General features: G+C 43.2%; 1 protein-coding gene across 1 annotated transcript in view; it reads right to left on the reverse strand.

The window, feature by feature from the left end:
* Positions 1-656: 656 nt before the first annotated feature.
* Positions 657-22,687, reverse strand: part of LOC120948639 (regulator of G-protein signaling 17) — a 33,755-nt gene continuing 11,724 nt past the window's right edge. Inside the window, exons 6-9 of the mRNA XM_040365212.2 lie at positions 6,701-6,781; positions 5,469-5,697; positions 5,251-5,372; positions 657-5,160 (exon numbers count right to left, since the gene is read on the reverse strand). Coding sequence (XP_040221146.1) covers positions 5,070-5,160; positions 5,251-5,372; positions 5,469-5,697; positions 6,701-6,781 — 523 coding nt within the window. The 3' untranslated portion in view covers positions 657-5,069. The remainder of the gene's footprint in view (positions 5,161-5,250; positions 5,373-5,468; positions 5,698-6,700; positions 6,782-22,687) is intronic.

Below are 22,687 nucleotides of genomic sequence, written 5' to 3' on the forward strand. Positions count from 1 at the left end.
CTGCTACTACATACACTGACACCGTGATTGCTGAGAACCGGGCGAAAGAGCCATCGTAGTAGGCTGCTAGTGGTGTGGTGGATCGTATCCAGAGGAGGTTCAAGAAGTGGTTCAAAACAATGCGCAATCGTTGATCAGAGTTGCATTGCTGCTCATACGGCTAACGTGCGCAGGGCGTAAACCGTGTACACTTCCATTGCACTACTCATCATTGCAGCAGTTTCTGTATGCTGTAGCTGAGCATCTTGACTAGTTCACCTTACGAGATAACGTACACTACTACTACTACAGCTACTAGTACTTTTTTATATATTGTTTTGAGGGAAGTTCTCCTTCCACTTTCTCGTGCTGCATGCACACATGAGGAAACAACACTAAACAAGGGCCACCATTCGTGCGTCGCTAAAACGCACCATCACTACGAAACGGCGTTTACCGGTGTTGAATAACAAACTCGTTGTAACGAAGGTAAACACTAACCCGAACAGAATGAAACAGCTTCACTTGGCTACTCCATCAAAACAAAACCCCTAACAATCAGTGTATGTGTTACACAAAAACAAACACACACAAAAAAAGGTTAAACAAAAAGCTCTGTTCTCTACAGATTCTGTCTCTTGGTGCTGTTTTTTTGCTTTGTTGCATTTTAGCTGTGTTTTAGCTTACTTAGTGGAAAGCAGTAAATACTGCTCCACTGGTTTATTCCTCATCCCTATGTCAGCTGTCAGCTACTGTTTCCCTTATCTGTGTGTTTTATTTTGTTGCATTTTTTTCTTCCTTTGATTTAAATATTTTTACAAAACGCTATACCCGCGGGCCGACGCGATTACCTATAGGTTTAACACTGTTTTATTGCATGCTAACACGCTTTCTCCCCCCTTTTTATGCGGTAAAAGAAATATAGTAGAACGAGAAGTAGTCGTGTTGGAAACTATTTCGAACGGGAATTCGTTGAAGACACAACACAAACTCTAACTCGAAACGAAACAGCACTTAACGTATCACAAATATACACCTTCGTTTGCTCCAGCTTTTTCGAGGGATATGGGGAGGAGGAGGAGGGGGAGTTGGGCGTTGGGCTAGAGGTAGTATATTCAAACTCAAATTACTTAAAACATACTCTCTCTATCTCTCTCTCTCGCTTTGTCTATCACATACAAACATACATACAAACATATGTAGGAAGGATGAACATATCCACGAACCTATCTGAAGATAAGTAAAATAAATAAATAAAGAAGATGTATAAAAAGAAACAGTAATGCTCATCTGTTCCTTTGCACGTGTGCGTGATTTTTGTTTCTCCTTTTTGCATTTCTCCCATTTGGTCATGGTTGTTACCTTATTACACAGTGTTCCTTTTCTCTGTTCTATTTTGTGTGTTTTAGTACACTGTGTTGTTGTTGTTGCTTTTGTTACTATAACAAAAAGCTCTTTAACGTTATTCATCTCCACTCTTCCACTTCATTGCTATGGTTGTTGTTGTAAAAAAGTCCCATTTTCACAATTGGATTCATTTCTTATTTTTCTCTTCTCTTTTTGCGCTTCTTCAGTTATCGTTTGCTGTTGTTTGTGTTCTTGTTTGTTTTTGTTTATTATTGTTTCTGCTTATGTAATTTAATATTTTCTTTTCATAGTTCTATGCTGTTCTTCATTGTTCATTTGTTTATTTGCTGCCTATTTTCAAAATTAAACACAAAAATTGCTCTTACTTCTTCAACTAGCAAACTCAACTGTAAACAATTTCCAAAACTTAATTTCAAAGTATTACACATAAACTGTTTCCATTTCCTTAACTTCTGTTCTGCTCGTTATCAACAGCTCGAACCCTCAAAAAGTGTTCCTAAACATTGTGTGCCATTGGCCTGGGATGACTGGGGGAGTGTGTTGAATGTGTGGTTTGCTGTTGTAAGTTACTGTAGGGTGTTTGTTATTGATAGGTTTTGCTCTCACATTAATATTAATAATCTCTACTAACGTGTTGTTTTACTATCATTTTCTCGCTGCGCCGCACAATCACACAAACACACACACAGATAACGATTGCGTTTCGTTACTGACTGCTGCTGCTGCTGCTGCTCTTACATACTCCTTAAATGCAGGTAAATTTCGAATACCTACCCCATTTATTGTGTGGTGCGTTGTGCTATACATGTTTGTATACATGTTTGGACTGTTTGGTTAATTATCATATTTGTGTTATTGCATGTTCCATTACCCCCACTGTTACACGTTTCGTTAATGTATCATTTTATTTGTATAGGCTCTGTTTTTTTTTATTTAAACACATTCGCTACATTATACTTTTTCTTTCATTCTCTTTCATTTAATTTCTTTGTTCTATTGTGTTGCTGTATTGTGATAGTTTGATTTCTTTTCCACCCGATTACGATTTACGCCTATTTGAAAATGAAAAAAACATGTTGTAAACGTTTTTTTGTTTTGTTTTGGGGTGAATGTATTTATGCTTTTTCGTGGGGTTTCTTGTTCACTATTGCTCTTCCGTCATCTGTATCATTCGTTTAGTGGTTTATGGTTGTTTTTGCACGTTTGCACGTTTCGTTCTTCCGTCCGCTGGTTTTATTTTCCTTTTCTTTGTATTGTTTTGCTCCGTGTGCTTATGTTATAATGTTGTTGTTTGTTGTTATTCTTTTTGTTGCTACCTCTTCCATGCTTTGCCACTCTTCCCGCCGTTGTTCCGTTTGCATTTGCTTATGATTGGGTTTTGGTTGTATTTTGTTGTTGTTGTTTTTTTGTTTTATTATTCTTGGTAATGATAATTGCCAACTACTTCGCGCCGCTAGACCTCATCTTCCGCTTGTTGTCGATAGAAAAAATAGAAATCTTATAAATACAGACTACAAACTGTTGAACTAACGAACTGCCCCTAGGACAAGGGGCATGTTTCGCGTTTCTCACCACGCTTTGTTTTGTTTGCACCACACCGCCCTTACAACTACAACAGCTCACTACTACTGAATGACTGATTGGTGGTGGAGAAGAAACGATCAGGTTCATTGTGTTGCTCTTTGCATTCTTTCTATTACTTCCGCAGCATCTTGCACGATAACAGTATCTTCTCTTTTTTGCTCTCTAATTTTCCAAAGGATTTTTCTTTTCAGAGCGTCTGACTAAACATTTTGCCTAAAGTTGTGAATTAGCTCGCTTGTTTGGTTCGTTTTACATCTACTATACTCTTGCTTTCCCTTTTCCCTCGTTCTCACGCATGTTTTGTGTATGTGTTTTGCTATGTGTGTGTGGGTGTGTACGTGTGTGGTCACAACAATAAAGCATTCGCAAAACGGATTCACTGTGCTAGGCCCTCGGACATAGAGATTTATAATTACTATCAAATCAAGATGCCTTTTCACACTTGAAATATTTGTGAAGTAACTACTAAAAACCCCACATAATCTACCATTGATTGGCAGGTAACTAAAGCTGCATGGGTGCGTGTGTGGGGATGTTGTTGGAGCTACTGTACATCTTACTAAATAGAATACAATAAACAGCTTTAACGACCAGAATAAACTATCGGCACAGTTTGACTCGAGTCGAGCACGGGTCAACAAGCAAACAGGAATAAATAAACTTTCTGTTTCCCTCGTTCCTTAACTCTCTCTCTCTCTCTCTCTCTCTCTCTCTCTCTCTCTCTCTCTTAACAAGAGCTTAAATTCGTGTGACTAGCGCAAAGAAAAACTAAACAAAAAAATAACAACGAATGTACTAACGCACTATTAGGGCTAGAGTTTAAAATAAAAACAAAATTCTAACATCTTGCATCGTTGTGATTAGGCGTTTTTGTGTACAAATGTGTATGTGTGTGTGTGTGTGATTCGTTCTGTATCTATAAACACGTTTTCTATATCCTTCTTGTGTTTATGTTTCACTTTCATCTTTCCACCTTCACAATCTCTAGAAAACACAAGCAAACAGGTAGGTAGGAAAAATAAATACTAAACTCTTTATCATTGGTACACGATTGAGATAGCTACTGGGGGTGGGGGGGCTTCAGGTGAACCAGGTTGGTGTGTTAAATTTGTGCTATTTTCGTCTTCTCTTACTAATCATTGTCAAACTTTTCCCTCTTCTGCAATCTCTCCCCCCTCTCTCTCTCCCCCCTCTCTGTCACTGTCTCTAGTTTGCTCTCTATATTAAATTGTATTTCTTTAGTTAACGAACAATTATAGTAGCCTAGTGGTCTCAAGGGGACGTTAAAATATGGTTTGTGGGTGTATGAGTGCTTTTTGGTTTTTTACTGTTCACCTGAAATGTGTGCCTGCCTCCTCGTCGCACCCTTGATTGTTTGTTACACTTCATTACAGATTGTTCCTCTCCTACACACTCAACCACCCACACTAACACACCTTCCCACTCACACACACGCACACACACAAGCGCTGGAGCGCAACGGTATGTATGAATTTATAAGTAGACTTGTGCGAGCGTGTGTCTCAGCGTGTGTGTGTTTTTGTGCGCAATAATACGATTGTTTAGATATTTACGTAAAAAAACCGTGCTCCACTCCACCTCTCTTCCTCGTTGGTTGTGCTCTGCTTCATCTGCTTTGTCGCGACAAGTCCTTCTTTTCCGGATTGCTTTTGCTCCTAGCGGCGGGCCGCTTGCTTCGCCACCTAATGCTTCTTACTAGCTAACGGGCTGTAACGGGGCACCACCGGGTTAACCGGGATGAGGCGCCGGTTCGAAGCATTCGTTTCGTTCTTGCAAATAAATATCATTTTCTTGGGGGGGTTTTCTTGCTGCATCGCCTTCACCAAACGGTGAAGCAAAATGGTGTAAAAAACGAGTAAAAAACGTAACATTTTAAACTAAAAACATTAAAAAAAAGCCTCCCAGTGTCCATTGCGCTTGCTATACGATCAGGCAAGACTCCTTCTGCAGCGGATCAACCATCCATCCTTGTTGGGCTGGGCGTTTGCAGTAGTAGGCTGTGTGCGTTTCTTTCCCGTTGCATCTGTACGCGAACGATCGCTGCGTGAACACATGGTTTGCGCAGGGGGGAAACTAATTACCGCAAAACTAAGCTGGCTCACGCGCACGCGGTGGCTCTAATTGCTGGGACTTTCGGCCGTCGAACCGGACGCCGACACACCGTCTGGAATTTGGGCCAGTGTTTTAAATTGAGGAGAATTTATAAATCTGAAATGCAAAAGCAATTGGGTCATTTTAATTGATGTTTATTTCAGGTGCAATTTAATTTCTCTTTAAAAATAATCTAATAAATCCTACCTTGGATACGAATCTCTATGCATAAGTGTATAAATTTGTAGTTGAGCTTCGTCGAAAGTGTGCGGCGTTGGTTCCACCATATTCCTATTAACTATTTCCCTTACACGCGAATCTAACGATACCTGTGGATAAAAGGAGACACGGGGTAAAATTAAAGCGAAATGTCAAGTAATTATCGTGCTTTCTTCCCCCTTCCAACACGGCATGGTTTTGCTTACCTCTTTCGGCGATAAAATCGAGATATAGTCTTCATAAATAAACCTAGCCTTCTCCTCTATCGCTTCCGGGTTCGTCTCCTTCTTCAGCTCTTCGCAGGCCAGCCAGAAGAGTATATTTTCCTCGCTGTACTCGCAGCGCAGAAATTCCCGGAACGCTTTTCGCCCGCTGGGGCTTCGCATTAGTTTGTCGAAGCTTTTGCCCCAGCTGCGTATCTCCTCCAGCGTTGGTCTGGCAACGAAGTGTTTGTTGCGGGTGAGGGAGGGAGAGAGAGAGAGAGAGAGAGAGAGAGAGAGAGAAAGAGATGAAGAAAAACGTGTATGGAAATGAGCGCTTTTCAGCGGTTTGGGTAGGTATGCTTAAGCGGGAGAGTGCAAAGCTGTTCATTTGTTCAATTTTAATTAATAGCTACACATTGACAGCACCACACAGGGGGCAGGCGGCTAAGGGCTGATGGGAGGTGATGGAATTGATAGAAATAATAATAGAATAAACAACGGGCATGGTGAGCGATGTGTAGGAGAAAATAGTTTCCAATATCAAAGGTGTACAGCATTGTAAAAATGTTATACACACATAATTGTTAAAGAGAAAAAATAAAATAAATCGCAAACACAGTGATACAATTTCAAGCAAGAAATAGAGACGTAAAGTTTTCAGTTCAGTTTTTTTTTATAGCGCAAACAATATACATCAACGGAAGTTCAAATAAATGGGAACTTGAAATGGCCGAGTTGAGGTATTTAAATATTTGAAAATGAATTCAAAACGTCAAATAATGGCAAACAAAATATATGATCCTCTAAAGTATACTAGACCGAATGGCAAATTCAACAAAAATGCAAGCCAAAAAGTAATCTAAATAAACGATACAATTTTTGATGAACGCTAATAAAGCACAAGCTAATTAAAAAGTAAAGTTCAACCTAAAAACAACATCAAATTGAATAACATAAAGAGTGAACAAAAAAAATAGAAGAACAATAAGACAACAAAAGAACAATACAATAAAAGAAGAAGAAATAAATAAAACATAGTTAAACAAAATGACAAAACTTTGAACAAAAAATATAAAAAATATAATATATTTATATAAATATATAATAATATAAAAAAGGAAAAAAACATATAAATAATGACTTGAAATCAACCACTTGAAACACACACTAAACCACACGAAACAAAAGTACGTAATTGACACGAGATTCATACGGGCGCAAGAGAAACTACTCACTGTTCACCATCGAATAGGGTATCGGAACTAGCTTGGTCTTTTTTCGTAGGCCCATTGTCTTCTGCATTTTTTATAGCCAAACTGAAAGTAGAAAGAAAGAAAAACAGCACGCATGACGAAAATTAGTTTTATGTTTTTTAGATGCTGGATGACAAAAATTAGAACAGTTTTTTCCCCTTACTAATTCTATACAACTACTATGCCGGCAGGTGCACGAGAGCAAGATCGTTGACAGTGATTGATTATTTTCTAATGAGCAACTTTTCAATTTTCCCATTTTCTCCCGACAGTCTCCCTGTTTTTTTTTTTTTGATTGCTAGAGAGCTTAGCTAAATGTACTTTTGTTTATTATCACACATTTGTCTTCCGGGCTTTACTGCTCTGCTTTGACTGCATGAAGTATTCATACTTATGCCGGCCGGTAAAGCCTTGACAATAAATTACGAACACAGTGACAAAATGCTTCCGTTGTGGAGGGATGTTTTGGGGGGTTTTTTTATTTGTGGAAGATAGGATAGGAGAATAACAGCCCACCGGTAGGATAATTTTCCGGCTAGCAAAAGGGCTTGAATTAATCAATGGATGCGATCTCTGTCTGCTCTGTCATCTGCAGCCCCGTTCCCGTTTCTGGGGCATGGAAGGTGTGTACATATATATGTGTGTGTATTTGTGTTTATGGTTTGATCGTTACAGTTCCGGTATATAAAATTTATGAACGAAGCTTCCGAGCATCCCCGAGCAAACAAAATATGGAAATATGTATATATATCTACCGCACACCTGCCAGAAGAGCAACGCACATGCAAATGAGACTGAGCGAAAGAGAGGACCAACAGACAGCCCCCAGTAGCAGCAGCGAAGAATGGCATGAAGCCAAAGTCATCCTACACGGGGGCTCTGCTGTCCTCGAATATTTATCAATGATTTTCCCCATCTGCACGCTGAGAGCCAACCCCCAGGATCAAGAAGCTGTCGAGGCTGTACCCTCGGGTGGTGGAGAATTCGGAGCAGGATGAATAAAGGAAAACAGCAATGGGATGAATGGGCCCCACCGACTGTCTTGCACGTGATCGCGCACAGGAAGGGCACAGGAAGCGGACGCCAGGAATGCAATCTTTTATCCGTTATTTTTTATTCAGCAGCAGCAGCAGCAGAGAATGGAAGATTTGTCACGTAGCGGTTATTATTGAATTTATGCTACCACACTTGCTTTTTGCTAAATTTAACGAAGCCTTGCGTCACCGGGTGACCTTTTTTTTGGTCTGCTGGAGGGGCTGTAGAGAGCGTGAGAGAAAGAGTGTGTATGTGCAGGGAACCATCGGGAGCGGATCGTCTTTTCGTTGGAGCCGCAGGCGGGTTTATTTGGTTTTGAAACGTCGATTGGCTTATGAGGTGTGTGGATAGCAAATACTACCACTGTTGTGTAGCAGGGGTTTCCGCTACCCAACGGACTGTTGCCGATGGAATATATTATTAAATGTCACTGAAAAGGCAGCACAACAATCAGCTATAAGCCTTGTAGAGATATTTTCGGGAAGCACAGTGTAGCCGTTTATGTTTCATAGCAAAGGAAAATCATTTCATATTCATGTAATGAACATATGTTACTAATTAGACTACTTTCAGACAACTCGAAAATGTAAAAAAGGAACACAGAAATCTAGGTTTAGGCAACGAAGATGGAAAAATTAGAATTATACCACAAGAATTAAAGAGGAGGAGGACACTTGGGCAAGATTGCTTGAATGATTATTTGAATTGTTTTTTTTTTTATTTTTAAATTAGTTTCTCGGAATCTTATCGCAAACAAAACGTTCAAATCGAAATAAATAATTCAATCCCCACTCCGCACATATTCAATCGACATTTAGCTAAGCATAAAATCAACACCAATTAAGATAACACTCCACCTGAGAGCGCGCCTGGTGCCTCAAAAGCAACAATCTTCTCCTCTACTTCAAACCGCCATTAGGCATTTAACGGCCACAATCGCTCGCTCTGCTTCTCTCATTTTCCCGTTGTTTTTCCACTTCACTCTTACCCCTTTCGAATTTTTCCAATCGCCTGGCGCCATTTTTCGGCCATACCGGAGTGGATGGATTACCGTTTACGATGACACAGCCACACACACACACACACACACCTGTGAACACTGCGAGTTGCAGGCCAGAGTCAACCCACTGGCACAGAGCGCACAAAATGGCCAACGGTTTGAGTTAATGTGACAGTGCAAACACTTGACCCGGTCGGTTTGGAGGTGGAGCGCCTTTGGTTGAAGCGTTGTCACACTTTGCAGGGCCGCCGGTTTGCAGCGGGAAGGCTAGCGAGGCTAGCGAAGCTCAGCTCTTCCCAGCTTGCCCGCCAGGATAGTGGCACACCTTCATCAACGTACACACACACACACGCTCGTACACACTGTTACCCGAGTCTATTGTTTCGACATGTTTGCGCAGCACTTAAGGTTTTGTCTTTCCACCCACTTTCCGAGAAGGTTGGCGCGCGAGCGGAAGCGTTGCTTCACGTGCGACATCCAAAACAGGGGGGTAAGTACTTGGGGGGGGGGGGGAATGGCACACACTGGCGAACACACACACACCCACACACACACACGCCGTTACGTGGACGGTACGCGGAAATCTTAATCGCACACGAGGGGACACTTTTTGACGTTGTTTTGGTTGGTTGATTTAAATTTTACTGCACTGCTGGAAGGGATTAAGATAGTCGTGGTAGTAGTGGGTTTGATGTTGTCTTTGCACTAGGATTATTCACTTGGCTGCACATTGCATTACGGTGGGGAATAGACGCAAAATGTCACAAGGAAATGTAAATACCAAACACTAAAGAGGTCCTGGGGCATCTGAATGCACAACCACAAGCTGGCGAAATGGTTTATCAATCGTACTATCTCCACCGAAGGAACCACCAAAGGGCAAACAGCACCTGACTTCTGGCACTGCACTGCACAATCGCTGCACAATCAATTTGCATTTTCCGACCCTTCCGCTTTGCGTCTTATTGCCCAAAGCGTAACGTCCGAGGCCCCACTAATGACACACTCTTGAACATGAATAAAATTAGCTAAAGAGAATTTTGCTGTCTAAACAGCAGTGGGCGGACACAATCAAGCGGATCGGGTGGGTGACACGAAGGGTACATGTATTAGTGGCAATTTAGTGATTGTCTACCTCAGCCAGCACCGGACACCGGCTGGCGCTCATTTCCGGCATTAGATGCACGGTGTGTTGAAGCGCTAGAATTCATGTTAGAGACAGCCTTAGACCCACACCCACCTTCACGTGTATCTGTGGACGTTTCATGTGGCCGGTCCATGGGAAGAAACGATATGGCGATGTGTCACGGGACATGGGATATACAGCGGAGTGTTTAGCAATTATACGAATGATGAATTATTCTGAGATCCGAATGAAACAAGATGGTAGAACCATTTATCCAATTCATTCCAATCAATTTGCTTCTTTCAGCTGTTCCAATTATTCTCATTTAAACTCAGTATTTTTAGTACAAAGTCCTACCACTAACATAATAGTTGCTCATCTGCCAATACTACAGTAATACATCAAACATCTTCATCGCTCACTACCTTGTCGCATCTGTCAAAAGCGTGTTAGTGACCATCGCCATCTGTCAAAACAAGGGTTTACACGTGTGACAGCTCTGTTTACGCTTTCAGCACGCTTCCTCCCTCGTCCGTGTATCGAAAATTTCGCCAAACTTTATCCTTCTCCCTTTTGGCAGCAACTTATATACCCTTTGCGCGACAGACGCCACCACGTAACTCATATTGAATCATCCCTTGGACACACACACACGAAGGAACGTCCCCAGGAGGAGGATGTCGCACCCGAGATACGTGAACCGGGCGCATCATATTTGAGGTTAATTACTTTGATGATGGGTTTTCTCCCCCCCCCCCCCCCCGGATGACGGTGATGATGTCAGTTACGGGCGGCATCCGCCACGTGCTGTATGGCACTTGGTGTGAGCAAACAAGGGTCAGCAGCAGCGGTTATTAGTAGTTGGCCACAAATGTGTGCACATTACTTTCATGTGTGTGTGTTTTTTTTCTTTGGGACGCAACGATTTTTCGGCCCAGCGCCAGGCCCCCTGGTCAAGCTTAAGGTTTGCGCTTGCGATGAAGCGGCCACATGGTTTCAGTTCTGGACCACGTTTCGTGTCCCAGCCCGTGCTATGCCAACCGGGTGATAATAAAGTTTTAATGGGTTTGTTTTGATGGAAGTGCCAACGGGTTCGGTTCGGTTGTCGATGCGGATGGGACGAAGTTTGACGATGAAGGTAGTACATGTGTCTCGTTGAGGTTGTGCCAGTGAACACACGATCACGTTGATCGAACGTCTTTTTCAACTTGTTTTGTATCTCAATCCAGTTTGATATGCCTTGGAGTGAAACATGGCAGTTTCAGCGGGAGTTTGTGATCGACTTAATTAAAAAGTAAGAACATTGACCAAGAAGAATGTGTGGATAACAAAGTTTAATTATTGATAAATTAAATAACGATGTCCAGACATTGAAGTGAACGTTGGGCGTTAACTTATAAGATTTTCTTATATGGGAAAGACTTTACGTCAGAGGTTAGTGGTCAGGATCCAATCTGTGATTAGTTCTTATTCTTATTCGATATTCAGTGTAACCACGGTTGCTGTAACCAATGACTACTTGATTACACGTAGTTTCCCACGATTTATTGGTCAGTTCCCATGATTTTTTGGTGCGCTCCCACGATGTTTTGATCGTATCTCATAGATTTTTGGTTCGTTCCCATAATTTATTGGTATTTTCCGATTGGATATCAATACAATTGGACCAAAAAATTCTGGGAAATGGCCAAAAATCGTGTGAACGCACCAAAAAAATATGGGAACCCACCAAAAGTTGATGGGAACCAACCAATAAATCGTGGGAAACCCTGTAAGCTTCGTCCAATCATTAAATTAGGTTTGCTGAATAATGAAATATCATCTGAACTATCTCCTTAAAAGAGATGCTTTAGACATTCAGCTGTTGTCGTAATCAATTTTTGCAAAGGTAATATTTCAATTATGTCGTAAAAAGTTTCGACCATTCGTGCTAGGACGGGTTTCCCATATGGATTAAATTAATTCAAACGAAAAAAAGACACATTGCCATTGGTCTGCCACACTGGAGGAACGATTTCATCAAATAAAACTGATCACACAATCCCTCAGCTCCAGCGATGTTCATTCACCCGAACCGATAAACAAGCCTTGTCTTGATCCACTTTCTCACACTAGCAAAGAGTATTCAAAGCTGTCCTCTGTCTTCCATTCAATTTGTATCAATTTTCGTTACACCCATTCGTGATCGTGAATGATAGCAAAGCGATAGGAACCGTGACAGCGTATGGGTTCCAAAGACATCACACGAGTGACACTGAAGTTCCTACTGTCCTTTCGACGGTACGGACAGCGGATCAAACAACAGCAACAGTCAACCTTTTTGCATTCGACACGATTCAATTTTGTGCGGACCCGGGCTAGTGATGTGAAACGAGAAACACACGGTTATTGGAAAACAACCTTTCACCGTTTATTGACCATATCCCGATATCACATTCTGGTCCAGGAATGGTTGCAGACAAACGTGGGGCGATTTGTTTGGCAACGTTCGGTTTGAATTTTTAATCAACAAGCCCCAGCGTCTGTAAACTGAAAACCCGGTTTCCATAAAACGTTTGGTTCCGAGAGTTCCGAAAGTTTCGAACGACAACGATGGTTTTGGCCCCCTTTTTCTTTGTAGTAAAAATTCTCCTGCAACACACCATCACCTTTCGCCTGGATATCCTTCATTATTATTTTACCACAGGGCAAAGGGATTTTATTTTACTTCACCGCTTGGCCGGCGCACATACATTTGTTCGTGCAAGGCATGGGACAAGCTGTAACTCACCCCAAACAAGTGGGCGCTCGCGCGCCAACGTCCCTCCCCCGAGGGCATGCAAACGAACGCAACTCCCCCTTTCCCGTGAACGCAAAAAGCAAAGCAAAGCAAAAAAAAACGGAAACAAAGAAAAACAATGGCTCAACCACTCCTGCCGGCAGAAAACAAAAAGGGCAAAAGCACCACAACCCACGCGGGTGTCCAGCTGGTGCAGCAACGCGCAACCAAACCCAGAAGGGAAAGGGCAGCCGGTGGAGAAAGGCCGCGCTAAGGAAGAAACTCTCGCTTCCGGTGTTGAAGTTTCGTTTGTTGTTTTATTCATTTCCCCCAACCCGTAAGTAAGTCGGTGCCTTTTCGTATTGTTCTTGGATTTTGCAGTGTGCTGCTGCTTTCTGGTGCTTCCCTGCGCTTCCTTGACCTGGTGAACCGGCCCAGGCCTGGAGACTGTTAGGAGTCAACCCGTGGTTGGTGCTTTTGCAAGCGCCACATACAACCCCGACCCAAGCAGGTTGCCCCAGAGGTTGTTGAATCTATTTGCACTGGGTTAGTCTTTATTTAGCTGGCTAAACAATTGTCCTTAGGGCAGGTTAAGTGCATTGAAGCGTGCCAGCCAATTCCTATCACTAATGTGTTTTGTTTTTCTGTTGCTCCACCTCCACCTTGACGCATCGCTGCCCGCTGTTAGTTGTCCCTCTCTCTGCTCCCTTCCGCACCCCATACGTGTGGAAAATGGAGTGGAAATTTGGTGCTTTTTGTTCATTCGCTGTTTGTTTGCTGCTGTTGTTTTAACCTCTCCTCCTTTGAAACGGCGCTCTACATTTTGGTGCAGGTGGTAGTGTGTGGTGTATTGTTTCAAAAGAAATAGATCACACACACACTCCAGCGTACAGTGTACGGTGCCACATTCTTAGAGGGCTTTGAAGGACAATGAAGCATTGGGCTGGGGCGAGCGGGTGGGCGAGAGAGAGCAGAAGGAAATAGACAAGCACAACCTGCCGCTTCCTGATGCGCGGTGACATGAAAGTGGTTTAAAAGCGTCATTACAATGGCGCTCGCAGCGCAGCCTTGAAACGGAACACTCCCTGCACTCGGTGGGTTGGAATGGCCGGGTGACGGAAGGGTTGCATGCTTTGTGGTTTTGCTTGAGCAAACACGGGGCAAACACGGACAGTTTATGTTCGTAATTGAGGGGGCTCTCTAACAGGAATATTTAATTTTTGCTTGGAAAAGCACAAACAGAGAAGCTGCTCTTTTTCGCACCACTTGCAAACGGAATTGGGATGGCAAAAAAACATTACCCAACATCATGTTGGTGGTGGTCAGTAATGTAATCGATTATTTGAATCGAATTGATGACTAGGAAATCCAAGCGTTTCCATCGCTTTGGGTTCGTTTGAATAGGAGATGCAATTGACATCATCGGTGCCGTGACCAGGATCTGCAGACTATATATATAGGCTTTTGAGCTAAAACGGATTTCAATTTCAATTTTTTAGTCATTTCCTTGAATGGTGATGATAATGTTTAGTTCCGCTCTGTTATAGAGGCAGTTATAATTTGAAAATAGCATCAAACTTCACTGAAAACTGTGCTCGTTTATAACATTTTTAACATGAATGCGAAAGTCAACATCGAACAACGGCCTTACTATTCTCGTTTCATTGTACGCCTACGGAACTAAATTCTCTTAATTTCTTTGAACCTTGCCATAGTAAAAATAACACACGTAAAAAAAGAAAACAAACTGTTACATAGCTCCTCAATGAAGTCACTATGCATGTCACCGAGACAAAAAAAACAGACACACACACTCGCCCAGGATATTCGGGTTCAATGTTGCGCAAAAATAAACCCCGTCAGCACACAGCACACCCAAATCCAACCCGATCACGTGGGGGTAGCTAGCAGTGTTCCACCCACAGGCAATTATTTAAAGCGCTTTTAACCGGTCCAGTCATTCAACCGTTTCACGAACACATCGCCCGACCCTGATGAAGGGCTGCTGCCCCCAGGTGGCCAGATAATGCTGCTCGATGAGGTGCCAAACGCCCCTGAATTGGGTGGGCCCTCTCTGTTCCAATGTTTGGCATCGGATCAAAGCAGGAACTCACTGTGGAGGGGTTTCGTCCGAAGGTTTCGTTACGTTGCTTGTTTCCAGAAAACCTGCCCCAAACAACAAAGCAAAGAAGCCCCATAATGTTTATCATCATGGGGCTCATCATGGGGCAGAAGGCATCAACCAGCAGCAGCAGCAGCAGTGGCATCAACAGCGCAAGCGGCTGCCTTCTTTCATCAATCAACACACTCGAGCCGATGGATTCAAATCGACAACCTGATGAGCGTACTGCTGCTGGGCCGTTTTATTTTGCAAGTTATCGCGAACAGCGAAAGCTTTGAGGCTATTAGAATCGCACCAGTGAGTCAGCAAGAACACAAAATGGAGCCTCAAACAGCACGCTGAGCTTGGCGAGCGAAACAGTTCCATTGCTTACACCGTTCGCTACGGACAACATCTTTTCTCATTTGCTTCCTTACATCTTACAACACATTTGCACATTGGCAGCAGGATGGGGTGCTAGAACCGAGACGGGGGAACATTTAAGCCTTGAAAAGTGAAATAAAAATAGCAGATAGCCCACGACGTGAAGCGAGGGATCCCGGCAAGGCTTTGGCCATCATTTGCAACATGCCTGCCCGTGAACGTTTGGCGTGCTAGGCGCGCCGAGCAAATCAAACGAGGAGCTGAATCTGTCAGCAACCCGCAACGAGGGCACACGGGTGCAACCGTACGGAAGAGTGACAATTTCTTGCCTTTGCCGAAGCTAATCGCGATGGAGCGACCAACCATTCTCGCCCTTCCTGCCTTGTACACATCGCTTCGAAACGAAAACGCCCTCCAGTGAAGTGACCCTGGAGGTGCTGCTTCCCCCCGGAGGGGGCGCGGGTAAAATAGGGCTTTGCTGACTTTTCGGTTCACGTTCGTCTAGGGCCGCCTTTGAAATGGGTACTCCGTGTGTGGGTGCTTTAGCCGGGTGAATGGATTGATCTATTTCTTTTACCGTGCCCCCGTCTCATCCCTTTTTTTCTCGCTAAAGGCATATGTCAGTCATCTATAGTGCTCAGAGATACACACACACACACGCACACATGCTTCGCTGAGTAGGCCAAGTGGCGTTCGGGGAATTGTTAGTGAAGAGGGTCAGGATGGACACACACACGCACACATATACTGTGTACTTTTGTGTAGTTACCGTGAAGGAGGGATGTGAACGGGAATGATGAATCAAAGTGAAATCAAGCTGGCAGGATTTTAAATTGTAGAGTTTTAATGCTTTTGATATTAAAAAAGTGGCAAACACATCAATTTGAATGTAAGAAATAGTAAAAACAAATAAAAAAAAGGTAATAATTTGGAATTTTCTGGTCTATAAGAAGATATAAGGCATATCGTCTCATGCAGTGTTTACTGCTTTTTCATCACAAACTGTAGCCTAAAGCATTTTTAAAAGCTAAAACTATATTCTACCTCTTCAACTCTCTATCATATTAGCATTTTATTTACATTTATAAATACCAAAACTTTTTTTTTATACGAAATACGCTTGATTGGAATGTGACATGTCAGTGAAAGAGAGCAAAATTGAAACAAAAAAAGACACTAAACCCCTGCACGTCCATTCCACGTCCAAGCTGGATGATGTTTTATAGTGACAGTTTCATGGCAAACACATTCACCACCGCCGCCACCAACACCACCATCACCAATCACAGCGCTCGCAGGCAGGTCAACTACCAGTAGTGGCAAACAGTAGTGTACCCTTAGTGGCAGTGCAAAGACCCTGCACACCACACTGCTACCGTCAACGTACAGATGACGATGCGGAACGGGTGAGATTTTAAAATTAATTTTTAATTGAATTTCACTCTCTCCGATTTCTCCTGCCTCAAACTCATAGCCCATGCCTGCAAAAAGTGGGAGAAGACAGGTGTGTTACTAACGCCGCACAGCGTATCTATGCCAACGGCTACATTGCAGTGCAGTGCTGAACTGTTCTAGGGCTCATCTTGTCCTCCACAGCGTCTTCCCTCCCTCCCCTCTCCGTACCCAGCACAGTTGCACAGTGCGGGAGCAAAATGGGTCATTTATGAACACTTCAAAGTGAAGGAACAGGGCTGTGTGTTGCCGGTGCAGTGTGATAGTGGTTTAATTCAATTCAGCGAAAAACATTGCCGGGTGTCATTTGTGCTTGAGTAAGGAATTTAGTGCACACACCCACAAGCACACACACATTGCAATTTTCTCTGTGTCTTTGTACCCGGGCGAAGGAAATGTAATTAGCATCCCGACAGTTTATAATCGCAACCGAACCAGGCAGACGGCTCCACTTCCCCGTTTTGGCCCCGTTTTATCGGTAACGTTTTCGGATATAGGTGTCGGATTAGCGCCGAATGGAACGCCGTAGGCCGCACTCTTCTCAATCACTCAGCTGTCGGAGGCGGTAGCTAGAGCGCACGCGATAAGGCTTTTTGAGGCAGCTCGATATTAATCCCTTACCTCTCGCACAGAGGGCTTAAGCGCGTTCATTGTGCATTAAAATGGATGAAAGGAATCTATGCGAGCTGGCGTGGGCGGGGTAGAATATGTGCTGGGAAAAGATTTCCACCATCAATCCGGTAGAACGTCCTTTGTCCTCACCGGTTAAAGCATATCTCGTGTGTACAGGATTTATAATTCAGGCACAGACAGGCAACGACAGGGCTATGATTCGTCGGACACATCATGTACAGCTAATTAATTACTGTTCCTTTGTTCTTGAATTAAAGAGATAAAATCCCGTGTTCTTGCTATGAGCGTTACTGTGTTCTACACCTAAAGTTTTGTAGAAGGAAACAAAAATGATTTGAAGCGCCTAAATGTATGCAATCACAGTTACATTTCATCGTTTTTTGTAAAAAAAAGTATGTAGATGGCTTTTATACATTATTATACAGGTTTTTATTACATTTAAAAGTGACGCAATGGTTCCTTCAAGTGCTTAAACAATAATGAAAACCTTAACAAATCCCCAAAGCGTAACCCAGAATTGTCTGTAAGTTAACAAAATCTTGTTTCATATTCGTAGCACCGCATAAACCCCCTACCAAAGCACATCTCAAGAACAAGTTCAAGAAAGTGATAGCGCGGTAAATCATTGTACTATCATACTTGCAAATCGCCGAGAAATATTCACACTCCACTCCACCGCCGTCAAGGATGCCGGAACGGAAATGATGAAGATAAAGCATACTGTGCTGATGTGCAAATGAGAGCGCTGATGCAGCTACGCCCTAGCATACACACACAAACTGGTGCAACAAAAACTGACTACTAAGCAGTTATAAATATTGCTTTTCTTCTGTTGCTCCATAACGACTACACAGCTCCACATGGTACACGCAACGATATCGTGCTGTGCTGATAAATGAGCAACAAAATTGCATCCGCATTCCGCGAGTGTAACGACTTGGGTGCTTTGTAAATGGGAAATTATAAGCCAGAATGGCGACTCTCGAATGGATGCCGTGATGAGTGCAGGATGCAGGATTTGTCATCCGGCAAACAGTGCAACCAACCACAAACACTCAAAAGGCAGGTTCTATTCTTTTCTCCCACGGTCATTTCTATTTGTTTGTTCGTTGCACACCTTCAATGCCATCCGGCGGTTCGGTGTTTGCAGTCAGAAAACTCCAAATCCCTTGCAATAGCACAACCAACGTGCGCCCAATTTGGCAGAAGCTTCGGCCTCGTTAACGCTTTCAATCACACACGGCTGCACGGATTTTAGCCGCATCTTATTGCTTAGCCATTCGTGTGTGCCAACGAATGATGTCACCGGTTCACTGTTCTTGACCTTTTTTTGTTGCGTGTGCTTCTGCCTAAAGTTTTGCCCACTTCTAGCGTACAAAAATTCCCAAAAATCATCCTTCACAAGAAAACAAAAGAGAACACAAGCAAACAAAGAAGTGGAAAGATTTTTTGCGCGGCTCTTTTTGCGCGGGGCCATTCTGATTGTTGTTTTTTGTTTGCTGACTGTGTAGTTTTCCGTCCTCTTTCTAGGCAAGCGGATCTTTTCCGCACCGTGGTTCCAGTGAGGCTAGCTTGCTATCCTTGAAGGTTCCTTCCTACCAAGAAAGGATGACGCAAAAAAGGAATTCAAAGAAGGCCACCACCATTTGTAAGCGGTACAACAAGAGAGAGAAAAAAAACCATTAGTGAGGCATTAAATAGTAAACCTCGAACAATCCACTGCCTGTGTGTTGCACACTGTTGGTAACTATCCGAAAAATCCCAATAGCGCTTTGTTGTTTGTTTCGTAAAGTGAGCGTTGTGGCGTAAAAAAAAGAAGGCAAAAGGAACAACAGAAAACGGCTCAAGAAAGTTGGAAAGGAGCTAGAAGGAAAAACTACCCCTACCCTCCATTACAAGCCTTAATTCATCGTGCCAGCTGTAAGCGTTACGAAAAAAAAAACCCGTCATCATCGTTAGCACTCTCCCCATACCGCTCCTTGGCGCCGGTGGTGGGCGCGATCGCGAGCCCCAAATGCTGTGAAAATTTTGCTTCCTCCCCCCTCATTCTTTACCATTGCCCCCACGAGTCACGCTGCCGTTGGCCTTCCCAGTCGTGCTACACGTGTGCATTGGGAAACGCTTAAACGCGCGCAGCGATATAAAAACTGGCCGAGGGACTGAGGGACATTAATATCGCCCGGTAGTGCGATAGTGAGACGCACCGAAACGAACAAATCGCAACCCAGCGCAACGCAACGCACAATCGATAAAATATCGTTATGAACACGGTGGCGGTTTGACGATTGGCGTCCGAAAAACTGTCACCATCAAGGTTTTATGACAGATGTTTGTGTTCCCCCCGTCACAATCCGACAGAGCTCGCCCAACCTCTCCCTCCCGCTTGTCGTTGACGGTACGGGGAAACGCACATTTCATTGTGACGATTTACTTACAGCACGGTTTTGTGCGAGTTCTTTTTTTTAATGCGGTTTTTTTGTTGCTGTTTTCCACGCAGGACAATAGAGCTGTCCACAATGAAGATTAATGGGTTTGATAGAAATAAACAATTCATTGAATATTTAAATGCAATATCACTGCATGAAGGATGTGGTTCTATGCTTGTTAGATTTGGAGATAGGCAGAATACATCCTTATGGGAAAATGAGATAGGTAGAACTCACCCTTAAACTGCGGCTCAACCAGAAACCCCATAACCCAAAATTCCAGTTGGAAGTTTGTTTAATTTAACGACAATTATAAGAGAAAACATATCAAACGCTAGCAAGGCACGTAGGCTTCTAATAAGAACACCGCGGAAATTACATATAGATCGAGCCAGAATTCCAGTAATAACTACTAAGCTCTCTCTTCAAGCTTTTTGGTGAGTAATGTTCTTTACGGGAAATTCGATTCCTAATGAGAATGATAACACTTCCGTAAGAATTCCACGGGTAGGAAGGCGGGTGTTCAAATGGGGGTACCAACCCTTTTTTAGGCTATTGCTCGGGTTTCCGATTTGAGCAATATCTTTTCGATCTAGTTTTTTTAACTGTAATGATTTTGTTCCTATTTTAGATAACTTATGGTAACGCTTCATGAAAAACATAGCCAAATCAAAGGATGAAATCCTCATTGAAAAGTCGTTTACTTCATTTTTATACCAGTTGTTGAAGAGGTCTAAACATTATTTCTGCGAATTGTTGTGGTTATTCATGTTTGCAAGCAAATGTTCTACAGTTTCATGATCTCTACTGTGAATATACACGTTTACAATAGTTGTATCGTATGATTCATCCATCTACGCGTTATAATAGTCAAATAAACAAATTTACAATAGTTGCGCTGTATGTAATTAAATTATGACAGCAACACTAATTAGAAATTGCTGTTGGCAAACAGCCAGCAGCACGAACCAGGATCAGAAACTTTTGTAAAACACACAGTTTTGTGACTTCCTCGTAAACGACATACACAAACATACATCCCACAACGTTAGTTTCACTCGCTAGCTGCACTTGCTGCACTGTACAAGCAGTATTGTTCAACAGGCAACTGAACTGCACCCCATAAATCCATCAAGCAACACTTGTATGTTGTGCGAGCAGCAGTAGCAGCACACAACTTTTCCAATTTAGCAGCGCAAAAATCAACTCCGGCTTGAAATACGCTTTCAAATGCACGATTTTATGTTATTCAAAGTCCCATCCCAAACCGCACCCGAACCTTGCCGCAGTCCATCCCATCCCGATCATGGAACGGCATTAAACTAGACCTCGAATATGAGGTATATTTAGGTATGGAGCCGTTCCTGCCTTGCCTGCCCGTCGCTTTGTATTGCACGTGGAATCACGCAAAGTGCAGCTACACATTTCGTCCCATTGCGACCCCGTTAGCTGCATTGGTGAACACCACATGTGCACGCTACTGCACGATAAAATTAGACGCCACCGTTGAAGCAACAAGGAACCCGGACGAAGGTGATATACCCTTGCAGGCGGTGCAACAACACCGACTTCCGGCTGATTGGCGGGGGAAGGGCAAGGCGGTGTAGCAAGGTTACCGTCCAGATGCACTACTTGTTGATTAGGTGCATGTGTTTGGAACAACGCCCGTTTTCTTGCAAACGGCAGCCGGTTGGACGATGTTCGCCTGGGAGTCGATCGAACCGACGCAGGCAAACGACGCCTGCTGTGTGGCAAATGACACTTGCCTTAATCGATTATGTCACCGGGAGCGTCCGGATGACACACGAAGCCTTTGGAATGCTGCCTATTAAGGCAGCGGCTGATAGATTGAGCACTTTAACTATCGGGTTCCCGTTAGCACCACGGCACGATTGGATGGACAAGGAGTGGAGTGTGAAGGAAGCGATCTCTCAAACAGCTCAATCACGGTGATTGATTTGAGCAAACGCGAACAAAAGCAAGCGCGTGATTGAAAGTTGTGACGATGATGACGTTGCAGCGAGGCAAACCAAGCCTGAAAGGCTGCAATCATGCAATGCGCTAGACGCGCATAAATGTTAAGATGAAGGGAAGGGCAAAAATAAAACAAAAACACAAATGGCACTATTACAGACGATGATTTTACACTGCCGCCAGAGTGGAGGGCTACGAGCGACGGATGTTATTCGTTTCCATGGCGCGTTTGATTCATCTCGCCCATGAAACACGTCATTGGGGAAAAAAGCTTTTTTTATGTGCGGTATAGCGTCGTAAAAGGCGTGTTAACGGGTCATTCAAGGAAGTGCCACTGTGGTCGTATAGGTGCAAGATGAAAATAGTTTGAAGTACGTTTTAAAAAGCAAAGGGTAAAATTTAACAACATCCAGCACTGATCACCAGGCGCCTCCATGGAGACTGCATATGAGGGTTTTATGTGCCGCCAGCTAGCTATCAAGGCTGATTGAAAATCAACGTTTTATGTTTTGAAGGATGCTGAAAATGGGTTCAAAAATTCATTTTCTGCTCAGAGAAGAGGCAATAAACGGAAAGATATTATGAATGCTGCGATTCGATTCAACAACTAGGCGTCTCCATGAAAACCTTGTATATAGCTGTATATAGTGAATGTTAGTTTAATTTAATTTTAAATGTATGAAAACATTGTTTTTTTTAAATCCTGCTCCGTTTATCGATTAACTGTATCGAACCGATTGGGCAAAACAGCTCAATATTTCAAAACGGTACAAGTAACCAGGCGTCTCCATGAGTAGATTGAACACCGCGCCGTGGAATCATCATTGCAGTTTGAACGATTATTTAAAGCATTTCAGCATGCATATAATGTAAGATCATACACAGACACACATAAATTCCCCAGCCCAAGGTTGATGATGGAGCGATACAACTTATTCAACATCGCTTCACAGCTTCTTCTTTCCCTCAAATGACACACTCAAGTAAAACGCCCATCTGCTCACTACCCATCGTGCAAATGCGGATAGATAATTCTAGGAACAACGTGCGGGCCAACAGTCGCCGGAAACCGCGCCGTGC

Source organism: Anopheles coluzzii, chromosome 2 (assembly GCF_943734685.1).
Source record: "Anopheles coluzzii chromosome 2, AcolN3, whole genome shotgun sequence".
Classification (NCBI taxonomy): domain Eukaryota; kingdom Metazoa; phylum Arthropoda; class Insecta; order Diptera; family Culicidae; genus Anopheles; species Anopheles coluzzii.